Source organism: Osmerus eperlanus, chromosome 18 (assembly GCF_963692335.1).
Source record: "Osmerus eperlanus chromosome 18, fOsmEpe2.1, whole genome shotgun sequence".
Lineage (NCBI taxonomy): Eukaryota > Metazoa > Chordata > Actinopteri > Osmeriformes > Osmeridae > Osmerus > Osmerus eperlanus.
Window position 1 is genome coordinate 12245241 of NC_085035.1, and position 12564 is coordinate 12257804.

Sequence of the window (12564 nt, forward strand, 5' to 3'; positions counted from 1 at the left end):
GCGAAGGCTTGTGACCCAAGCAGTGAACGGGACTGCACCCGTCTACATCAAGTCTCTCCTGCAGCCTTACACCCCCACCCGTCACCTACGGTCTTCTTCAGAGACCGCCTGGTGGTCCCACCGCTCAAGACCGCCCGGTCCCAACACAAGCTCTTCTCCTGTCTGGCCCCCCAGTGGTGGAATCAACTCCCCACCTCCATCAGAGACACTGACTGTCTCTCCACCTTCAAGAAAAGGCTCAAGACGCACTTGTTCCGGGAGTACAACGGTACTTAGGAATGGTTTGCTGGACCCCATGTTAGTTTCCTCAAGGATCACAATGACAAATGACAAAAAAAATGACTAAATGTAAAATGTACTCTTGCTTAGAGACTTGTTGCTCTTGTGGTTAGTGGTAACTGATTAAAAAATGTTGTACGCGCTGTGATATATTGTTTTTATTATTGTTGTTTGTTTTTGTTTTTTTTTCACAGGTACACTTGCACTTATAGCGGTTCATGTTGTTTAATTGTAACTTGTTTAACTACATGCTCTTATGGTTCTTCCCTTTGGCACTAAAGGCCGATATATGCTTCTGCGTTTTTCGAAAAACGGACACATGGGAACGCCCTCGTCTCCGTGGAACGCCCTCTACGAGCTCTCCGTCAGCCCTCGGAGAGCCCCGGAGAGCTCGACGTGCACCTCCTGAATTTTCTAACTATCCGTCGTGAGCGACGGAGAGCTACGGAGACCCCCTTGGCTGTGATTGGTCAGTATTAAGAACCGCTTGCGTCAGGGGCGGGGTTGCCGTGATAAACAGGACAAACAGAATCCTTTGACCGCCATTGCTGTAAGTTTTTACAATTCATATTTCAGCTAAACAGTACATGTAAATCAGCATCTGAATTAAAATGTGACGAGAAATGGGCAGCGTAGTTGCTGAAAATGTGCGTATGTTATTGATGAAACGGCTAATTTGTAAATTTGCTCCGACTTCTCGATAACCTGGGTAAATAAACACTCCACGACGACTTACAAAAAACCGTTGCGCCACCTACTCTTCTGGCGGTGAATTGTTTTCAGCACCCACAGCCTACGGAGAACCATAAACGAAGTCTATCCGTCCGTATCCGTGCGCCCGCCCATCCTTAAACGGAGACGCAGAAGCATATTTCGGCCTTTACTTTGGTTGTTCACAATGTGTGCTTCATGTTTTGGCTACTCGCAATGTTTTTGTGGCTATCTTGTTGTTATGATCAGTGACCTATGCACTTTGTAAAGCTCTCTCTTGGAAGTTGCTTTGGATAAAAGCGTCTGCTAAATGAATAAATGTAAATGTATCTGTCTGCACTAGCAGAGAGATACAAAACACAATGCCATTTCAATCTACAATAATATAATAAAGTAGTATGTCTTAAATATATTTCTGTCCCACCCTGATCTGTTTCACCCATCTCCTGTTTGTCTCCACCCCCTCCAGGTGTCTCCCATCTTCCTTCCTACCCTCATTTATCCCTGTGTTTTCTGTTTGGGGTCAGATTGGGGTCTACTTGGAGCTCAACCCTCTGAAGACAGTGGAGTTGGTTGTGGATTTCAGAAAGAGCCTGGTCCCACTCAGCACCATCACCCTGTGTGACTCCTCAACCCTAACCCCACTGTAGAGTCCTTCAGCTTCCTGGGCACTATCATCTCCCAGGACCTCAAGTGAGAGCTGAACATCATCTCCCTCACCAAGAAAGCTCAACAGAGGATGTACTTCCTGTGGCAGCTGAAGAAGTTCAACCTGCCAAAGACAAGGGTGGTGCACTTCTACACAGCCATCATTGAGTCTATCTTCACCTCCTCCATCACCATCAGGTACTCTGCTGTCACTGCCAAGGTTAAGGGCAGACTGCAGCGTATCTTCTGCATTTCTAACTGGCGATTCTGCACTTGGCAGATCGGATTTCTGATATAAATATTCCTCAGGTTGCTGTGTCGAGTCCATAGTCCTAAGCACAGCTTCTTCTTCCTTGACGCTACCTAACATGGCCTGATGCATCTTCGGCTCATATCTTACTGCAAGGTTTTTGTAATACTGTACATTGTTATATTTACTGTAATTAAGTCTGTATTTACTGTAAATAATGTATTTACCGTACATCATTTTGGTATCTGTCTTTATATTTCGACTCTATTTTTACGGCCCATCCAACCACCTTGTGTTTATTTACTACAGATGTGACCTCTGCCTTGTATCCAGGACGACGCCATATTATTGGTTAGACTGATCGTACTGAAGGATGGAAGTCTTTGATGTGCAGTGAGCTGTCATGGAAATTTTGGAATACAGTTATAATGTGTGTGTTTCATATATGAGGAATGTGTTTTAACGGAAGTCTAAAGTTGATTAAGAGTCAACTACATTTGGTAGAGATGCCATTTGCAGTTTTATAACTAGGAGACGGGAAGTCTGGGTGACCTGAGAGAGTTCTTGTCACCTGGGGAGGAAGAGACAGTTGGTCTGGAGACAAATGTGGATTCAACTGTATTGTTATTGTGATCTGCTGCTCTGACCCTTCCTGTAGACTTGTTTGAAGTGGCCCACACAAAGGACAGTTGACCATTTGACTGGTGAACCCCTGTGGTTTTACTATCTACTGGTTTGGGGAGAGAGGCCACAATAAAGAACCGTGGGAACTTGATATGAAGTCACTGTCACTGAGCAGTGCTGACCAATCACAGAGTTCAGAATAACCATTTGATCTAAAGTTTATATAAGGCAGGGTTTTGGGGTTGTTCTGTATCACTCTGGCGAACGACCTGTGGCTAGCACCTCCTTCGTTATGACTGATCACAAAGTACTTTGTTAAATCATGATCTGTATAAGCAAAATACATTTATTGTAACCGCCATCTCTTGACTATTCAAATCTACACAGTGCCACTAGAATTTTTCCATATCACTTGGTGGCCAGTACGGGTATCCTCGATTGGTCTACGGCGTTCAGCAGGCGGCTCCCCTCGGCGAATTGATCTTCCGGCAAAAAGCCGCCTTTCCTTCCGCCATGCGTGAGACAGCAGGGCCAGGGGGGGCGCCCGTTGGACGTTTTGTGGCTGACGCGGGGTCTCCAAAAGAACCGGTGAGATATTCTTTTGGTTACTGTGTGATATTGAATTGTCTAAATGTGTGTTGTTTAGACTATGGTCAATAATTCGGTTTAGTTAGTAATAGGGCGGAGACTGGAGAAGAGCTTTGTCCTGTACGTGCAAGTCGTACGAAATTAATAGGGCGGTGATCGGAGAAGATCTTTCGTCCTGTACGTGCAAGTCGTACAAATTAATCGGATAAGGCCGGAGAACTTATCCTTTACGTGAAAGTCGTAAAAAAGCATGCAGGGAAAGTGTGCTGACGAGCGCACAAAAGGGTGATAAATTCACATGTTATATCGTGTTATGTGTCTTTTGAGACCCTAGGATTAGAATATGTTGGGTTAGTGATAGTTTGAGAAATTGTATTGGCTTTGGTGGTCATAACAGTTCTTATTTATTTACGGCCAAAACGTGATTCTAAGTCCCGAGAGAAAAGTATACTAGTCAGCTGTGTGAGTGAGAGTGTTTACAAAGGGTTTGAGTCCCTGAAGGTGGAGAACAAAGAAAAAAAAAAAAGTGAAGAAAGGCCTGAATTATGAAATTTCAAAGTTAGTAACGCGTGCGTGTTCATTTTTTGTTTTAATTGCAAGTTATGTTTTTTGAGGTTAAAAGAAGTATGAGTAACTAATGGTGTCTATTATTCAACCTATATACAAATTACAAAAATCAATTTTAATTATTTTTCAAAACTTTAATTATTTTTCAAAACTTTAATTATTTTTCGGTTTGAATATTTATAATTTATGATTGTGCAGTTATTTTCATTGAAAGTTGTGAAGTCGGAATTTAATTGTTTTTAGAAAAGAAAAGGGGTAATTGTGTCTTTATTTTCCGTCGTTGGTTATCGTTTATGGATTGTAATTCTGAAAATGAATGGTCTGGAGACAGAATTGACCTGTCCAAACATCGATTACATGAAGCAAAAGTATGGTAACGATAGTTTATTGCAAATGCAAATATGGATTGATAAATGTGGATTTTCGAGTGTGGAGTCGTTTTGTTTTAAGGACCTTATTGTATTGCGAAATAGGTTCGTGGAGAGAAATAGATACACGTTTTTTTTTTTAGGTGGAGAAAATGGATTTTAGCCTGATTGGAGAGGAGATAGGTCAGATATCTTCTGACATCTGCCATCTTTATAAATTTGCTTTGGATTCCCGCAAAGATTGAAGCTTGTGCCTTGACTTGCAATTGCCATTGTGTTTCGAAGAAGGAAAGGTTATAGTCCTCTCTGGAACAAAGGGTTTGAGTCCCTGTTGTGTTTGGAATAAGCGTGTTGTGGGCTATGGTCAAAGCTGATGCAGAGCGTGTTGACATGCTGTTGAAAAAACATGTAGGCCAACACGAATTGCTAGGTAAGGTCAATCCAAAATGCGTGCTTTAATTGTGGGAATTTGAGCAAAATGTACGTGAATGTCCGGAGATGTGTCATCACTGTTGAAAGTTTTTTTGGAAATTGTGAGCGAACTCTCAAATCAGAGGGGTTCGTGACCGGAAGTTGAGTTTCGAAATGGTGGCGTACAATGTTTATCGGTTGACACTGTTGGTAGAGGAGAGACGATTGTTTTACAACTCTGTGTTAACCGTTATATGTTTGATGTTAGACTTTACATCGGTCTGATTACCGCCAGAAGGCATTTGTTTTTGAAGACGGAGACATTCTGTTTTGAAAATGCTAATGTTAATTCTTTGACTGAATTCTCCACTTGAAAAGAGGCGCATGCGCTTGAGCCTAGCGGAAGTTGATTCTTTCAGTGAAGCTCATTCTGCGTGCAGTGCCCACACGTGAGTGCAAAAAAAAAAAAAAAAAAACACTCATTTTATTAAGAATTTGACGTTGAATTGTGAAGTATATTGGTTGGGAAAACAGATGTGTGTTTCTGTTTCTTTGTCGAACTTAAGAAAATATTGTGAGTTGCCATACTCTTGATTTGGAAATTATGTACAGACCGATTTTCTATATTATGAGCTTGATTCGTTATTGAATAACGCGCTGGAAATTTAGTGTTTGGGTAGGATAATTGGTAAAAGGCCAGTTTTGGCAATAAAAGCGGTATTCATTTGAAGAATTACAATCCCGGGGTTATTGAAACTTTTATAGAAAGTTGTGTGTTCAAACGGAAATGTTATGTTTTTTAAGGAATATTTTTGTTTATGTCTGGAAATGTTCGATGGTTTTTAATTAATTTTGTGGAAGTTCACAGATGTTACTGTTGTTTAAAGAAATATGTAAAGGGTTATGAAGAAGTGATTAGAAAGATTGAGCCAGTCCGAGGGACTTAAGTGTATACAAGGGGAACTAGTTAGAGAGACTAAATTGCGATTGTTGTCAAGGGCAAAGGTACTACATATGTGTGTTTATTGCTGCTGAGATGATTTGTTGAAATGTGTTGGGTTTGGTGGTTCATATTTACCTATTTAAATGGACTTGAAGTTGAAGCTTTGTCCAACCAGAATGCTAATACATGGGTAAACTGTCATTCTCTGGCGAGTGATATTAGGTGCATTTGTAGATTTCGGAGCCAAATTTTTATGTTGAAAATAAAATAGTACTAATGGTTGATAGAATTGTAAAGGTTGTAATTGTAAAGAAAATCTAGGCTGTGACTGTTGGTTAATGGCTAATGGTGAAAACGTGGAGGAAGTGCATTTTGTTCTGTCCTGAGACAAAGGAGAGTCCAGGAAGTTGAATTTGCAACTATGGCAACGACATTGGCCAACAAACTAACACACCGACAGGCGGGTACAGGCTAGTAAAGGAATTGCAGCTTTATATTTGAGATCCAGGATGAGTAACCGCATGACGCATGCGCAGATGGAAATTGAGAAATTGACTAAGACGAAAATTTAGAGAAATAGATCAATTTGAAGCGAATTTACATATTAATTTGGTTACTTTTGAAATATGTTACGTGATGAGTATTTTGAGACATTTGCTAACAAGGTTTTTGTTTGTTTGAGGACATTTTAAATGAGTTTCAGAAATTCCGAGGAAAGGTGGGGGCTACAAAAAAAGTCCCGTTACGATGAGTTTTACAAAGGTGATCCCAGAGGGTGTAATTCTGCATAATTATGTGAGTATTAATGGTGAAAGATGTGTCCGTTTAGATGAATTCGAAGTTTGGTGGTTTACGAATGTATGATTTAACATTTGTTCTAAATCCTAGCCAAACAGGGAGGTAGGAGCCTTTCAGACCAGAACTTGTATTTACGAGCGGAACATCTGTGGTGTGTGATGGTCTCCATAAAAATGCAGAAATTAGACCCTGGTTCATAAATTAGTTCTAATTGGATTGGAAAAGTTATACTTTAGCAAAATTAAGTGAATAGCTGGTAAACGCCAACCATCTGTGTTGTTTAAAAGAAATGAAAAAAGGTTGAGAGTTTTTGCTTTGTTCCAGAGCGCGCTGTTTGATGCGAGTTTGAAATGCGCGATTGTTTATTTGAGTTGATAAACTAACAAAGAGTAATTGAGATAGCTGGTAAATATAGGAATATTCAAAGGTGTATACATTACATGCTTTGATAAAACTTTTGAGGTGTTAAAGAATAAGGTTTTGTTTTACGGGTTTATGTTAAATTGTGAATTTTAAGGTTTAAAAGAAAAAAGGAGAGTTTATATTTTCTTTTGTCTTAAGGGCATGGTACAATGTTTTGGGATAAACAGTTAGGCTGTGATGAGGTTGTTTTATTATGGTATTGGTTCATGAAGAGGGTTATGATAATTTGGTTTTGAAATAATTTGGGAAGACTCATTAAGTCTGATAAATTGTGGTGTGATGGTTGGAACGAAGTAGCTTGTTCTGGACTGCAGCCAAAGCAAGTTATGAAGTTCTACCTATCTAACCTATATAGAAATATAGATGGGGTATAAGTTTGGCTAATGGTTACATTAACCTTTTCATGTTCCTGTTAAATTTGCCTGAAAACGCCTAAACAGCATACCCAAAGTAAATTGGAAGCTGTTCTTGAACCATTTGGAGTACATGCATGTAAATGATCTCTTTTGAAAGCTGACACTCTGAAGTTATGTCCCCTGTTGTCAGGACCCCTGTCAGTCCTTCTAGTGTTGAGTAATAGAAGCTTGAACACAAGGAAAGTGAAAATTTCTATTTCCGCCTAGATTTTGTTTTGAAAACAGAGGCCTGAAGAGGCCTAGAGGTGGTAGGTATTATCTGGAAGACTAAATTGGACCACAGGTTGAAGCCTTACCCAATTCAAATCAAAAGTCAAACATAATACCACAATATATTCATATTTGACACATGTTTTTATAAGAGTACATCCAGGAATTTTCTAAAAGGGTCTTTTGGAGACTCCAAAATGACCCTTTGTAACCAAGGTCAAGGTCAAATAAAAAGGTATTATTTTTCATAATTGTTATCTCTGGCCCATCTCTGGTACTTAGAAATATCATATATAATAGCTAAATCCCTAATTAGTAATACTGAAACACAAAAACTGAAGCATGAACACATTGGAGTGCTTTATCTGATTCCAAGGATTGGCGCACAAAGAACACTGATTCTGTCAACCATATTGCGCAATCGACTGTTATTTTGAAGGCTCCACAGACGCATACAAATGAGGTATTGGCATTTTCAGCTAGCTGTCAGCTACAAGGCTAACGAGCTAATTTCAGAGCCAGTCGAAGCCAGTTCGAGAAATTTGTTTAGAACGAGTGTGGGGGGGGGGGGCGGGGGGGGGCAGGACGCACAGACCTAGTTGGCTTTAGAGGGCTGTCAACGGGGCATGGAAGCTCCTATTGGGTCGAACAAGGTGTCAATCAAAAGGGGAGGGTTCAACGGACATTTTGAGACCTTCATTTTGTAAATACTCCGTTGATAAATCGGAGAAAATAACACTTTTATGTGAACAAGTTGTTTCTTCCTTCGGCTAACTTGCATAATGAAACAAAGGATAATGGCTATTCATGAACGTAAAACATTGTATTTGGACGAATTACTTTACATGGTTAGATACTTTGAACCCTTGGGACTTACGCAGATCAAGTTTTGATGGCATGATTTGCACACCTGGACCTATTTGAACAACTTAGGGTGAGTACAACTTTTTTCTTTGGCATTGTTGAAGGAATGTTCACCGGAAAAAGACGTTGACTTTGCTTGCTATTGCGACTTGATCTTGAATTGGTTTATTTCAATGGAAGCACAAGAATCGTAGCTTTCCAACGATGTATAACATGTGTAGCGTCTAAAAAATATATTTTTTAGAATTTAGTGCGTCGTAACTGAGGAAGGGGGAGGCAGCATTTTTGTCTCGCGGGCGAAACAGGAGCGTAAACAGGTTAAGAACATTTTATGGTCTATGTTTTATTTTGGAATCATACAGATTAAATTCTGGTTTAGGGTAGTGATGCTAGTTTTCTACATGTCTTGGAAAAAGAGAGAGTTGATTTGGTGAATTTAAATACAGGGAAAAATTAAAAGGGAATCTGAAATTTAAAGGTATTCATTTGAACTGTTTTCTAAAATAGTTTTATTTTATACAAATTGGTTCAAAAGTAGTTTGCTTCAGTGTAAGCTTGTTAATTCATAAAAGGGAAAAGAGTTAAAATATGTACTGATAGTTAAATACATCATTGGTGTTACATATGATTTTGGGAAAGGTATGGAAACAGGAAGTTTCTTATTTTTCACTTATAGAACAACTTGCTGTATGCAAATGTGGAATTCACTCTAAAAATTATGATTATTCCACAGGGAAAATGCTAGTGCTGATACTAGCTGGAGCAGTTTCTAGATTGCCTGAATGCATTGATGAACTAACTAGAATATGTTTTTGATGTTGATATGTTTACAGGAAGTGATGAGATGATGTTGCTATGTCCGGATGAGCCTAACTTGACAAATTTGGGCTTACAGGACTCTTTTGAGGAAAATTGTTGTGTGACCTTGATACAACATTTGTTACAGATTCTTTAAGGGAAGCGCAGGCTTCTTAGAGAGGAAGAGATGACGTTTCGGAATTTATGACTGACTGATGACTGACTGATCTAAACAGAGAGTGACTATGGGGGTTTTATGGTTTTATGAATTTAGTTTCAGTAGTTTGGATTTGTGATAGGATTGTGAGGGTTTGATATGATATTGCTGAGTTGAAAATATCGGACTGTATTTAACCCAGAGTGAGAATTTTGTTTTGTTTGAGTATATTTGATAAGAATTACAGAATACAGCGGACAGATGGAGAAAGGAATGGTGGAATGGAGATTCGAACTTGGACTAATCCACAAGAAAATGCGTTTTGGAAAAAGGAAGGATATGAGAATAAAAAATGGAGGTTGTATGGTCTGCATAAAACATTTATCTTGAGATTTTGCTAAGTTAACACATGGAAAGATCATGCCCCTACAGTTTGTGTGATATCAAGAAGAATGCGTTATTTTAGCATACAAGAGGATTTGTAATGGATGCATAGACATTTTGTCAGTTATTCATATGTGGGATAAGTATTATGAGAAAAGGAATTTAAACACGATAAGCTTCACAGTTAAGGTTAGAGAAACTATTTGGGTATTGATAGATGGATTTTGTAGAGTTCAATTTTTGGAGAAGTGATACTGTTTAATGATTGTTGATGGGAAGAAGTTTTAGACTTCTCAGGGGCTCAGTGATCAAGCTTTTGTTAATTTAGATTATTTTCGATGGGATTTTTCTTTGAGGTTATGTAATAATATTGGGTCACACTTGTTTAAGGAAGTTATTTTGGTGTTGATAGGATTCAACATTGTGTTAATCACTTCAGTTGAATGAGAGAACAGAACTTTGAAGACGAAGTCAGACGACAAGAAGTCAGTTACCTTTAACTGACCTCTGTGAGAATGTGCTTGTTTATCACTGTGCAACCTTTTTGGAGTCTATTTTGTGTGAGATTCACAGGCAGGTGAAGGAGACTATTCCTATGACTGGACCGCTGCATGATTTGATACCAGATGACTGGATCGTGGTGAAGGACCTGAAACGCCTGGAGGAATCCAAGGTGGACGGGGCCATACCAGATTCTCCTGACGACCAATTCGGCGGTTAAGATCGAGGGGAGAGCAACGTGGATACACGCTAACCATTGCGTGCACCTTGTCTGGAGACGGAAGCATTGGATACGCGTTCTGCGTAGTACCAAGGAAATTTCCGAGCTGTACGCGAAGTGCAGTGTCGTTGAAAGTTGCCCTGAGCAATTTGATCGTCGTTTGCAATCGATTCGACTAGACTACACCGCCTGACAGAAGTTTGCCTACATCCAACTGAAGATGGCATCCGTTCCGACAACCTGGACTTTGTGGTGTACGGGGTACAATGGGTTTTGTCTTGAGACTAGCATTTCTTATGTTAATGTTTGAATTATTTTTCTTAATTAACTGTTTGGGTTTATGGAATTGTAAAAAAAAAAAAAAAAAAATATTTTGGAATTGTCATGGAAATTTTTGAATACAGTTATAATGTGTGTGTTTCATATATGAGGAATGTGTTTTAACGGAAGTCTAAAGTTGATTAAGAGTCAACTACATTTGGTAGAGATGCCATTTGCAGTTTTATAACTAGGAGACGGGAAGTCTGGGTGACCTGAGAGAGTTCTTGTCACCTGGGGAGGAAGAGACAGTTGGTCTGGAGACAAATGTGGATTCAACTGTATTGTTATTGTGATCTGCTGCTCTGACCCTTCCTGTAGACTTGTTTGAAGTGGCCCACACAAAGGACAGTTGACCATTTGACTGGTGAACCCCTGTGGTTTTACTATCTACTGGTTTGGGGAGAGAGGCCACAATAAAGAACCGTGGGAACTTGATATGAAGTCACTGTCACTGAGCAGTGCTGACCAATCACAGAGTTCAGAATAACCATTTGATCTAAAGTTTATATAAGGCAGGGTTTTGGGGTTGTTCTGTATCACTCTGGCGAACGACCTGTGGCTAGCACCTCCTTCGTTATGACTGATCACAAAGTACTTTGTTAAATCATGATCTGTATAAACAAAATAAATTTATTGTAACCGCCATCTCTTGACTATTCAAATCTACACAGTGCCACTAGAATTTTTCCATATCAGAGCCAATGTCTGAAGAGCCATGGGACAGCTGTGTGTCTGTCTTGTGATTGTGGGACGGACCAATGACTCTTGAGAACAATGTATTATAAAATGGTGTGTTGTCTATAATTTTGTGGGTTTCAGTGTGCATCAGCTGGGAAGTGCTGATGTTACCGGATCTCCGGTTCTGTCTAGGAAAATAGATGGAGCTATCTAGCGTACGGTCATTGTGTCACTGTGTTAAACTCTTAAGAATTGATATAATGCTAGATATTTAATTTGTCAAAGGAACAATATCTCTCCAACAAAAATGCTGATGGTTGTATCTCATTCCTGACATGCAGTTTCAATGTAACTAATAAGCAACCACATTATCTAAATCAAACATGCAATTGTGATTGAATGTGTAACTATTACTTGTCCCTTGAACATGATTACAGACCTCAGTGTCTCCAGTTTGCAGAGTGGATCCTCCAGTACAGCAGAGAGCAGCTTCATGCCTGAATCCCTCAGGTCACTGTTGCTTAGATCCAGATCTCTCAGAAGGGAGGGGTTTGACTTCAGAGCTGAACCCAGAAAAGCACAGCCTTCTTCTGTGATCTGACAGTCTGACAGCCTGTAGAAGGATCATGACAAGAAAGATTACAAACACTTTTTCTGCCCAAACAACATGGCCCCTCCCTACCTCTCCGACTTCCTCCTCCACCACAACCACACTCAACCCCGGGACCAAGCTCCGGACCTGACAGGGCCTTTTCAGTTGCCACACCTTCCCAAACCAAATTCCAGCAGCCCTGCCATTATTCATAGAGGACTTCACAACCCACCTTTTCAAACTTGTGTTCACCTGTTAACCTCCCTGCCGTCTCTCCCTTTCCCCTTCATTTCACGATTACTTTTGTTTTTAACTACCTACTTGTCGTTATTTATACTTGTATGTATCAGTTTATTTAACTCTGTATGCTGTGGAGGAAATTTGTGGCTTATGTGTGTAAAATGAATGTGTCTTAAATAAGGTTTTAATATGAGCTTCTATGTTCATTGGTAAGAGAAAGGAAGTCGAGATAATTAAGTTGAGTTCAATGGAATGCGAGGTGCTGACGGCTCTGTGGGACGGTTTACCCTGGAGGATGAAGCATCTTATATGGCCTTCTGTCCTCTATAGTCATACAGTAAGGTTTACCCTGGAGGATGAAGCATTTTATATGGCCTTCTGTCCTCTATAGTCATACAGTAAGGTTTACCCTGGAGGATGAAGCATCTTATATGGCCTTCTGTCCTCTATAGTCATACAGTAAGGTTTACCCTGGAGGATGAAGCATCTTATATGGCTTTCTGTCCTCTATAGTCATACAGTAAGGTTTACCCTGGAGGATGAAGCATCTTATATGGCCTTCTGTCCTCTATA

General features: G+C 39.8%; 1 protein-coding gene across 1 annotated transcript in view; it reads right to left on the reverse strand.

Annotated features, from left to right (window-relative positions):
• The window catches only part of LOC134038949 (NACHT, LRR and PYD domains-containing protein 12-like), a 495359-nt gene that overhangs the window by 456737 nt on the left and 26058 nt on the right, over positions 1-12564 (reverse strand). The window contains exon 11 of the mRNA XM_062484636.1: positions 11599-11772. Within this exon, the coding sequence (XP_062340620.1) occupies positions 11599-11772 (174 nt within the window). The remainder of the gene's footprint in view (positions 1-11598; positions 11773-12564) is intronic.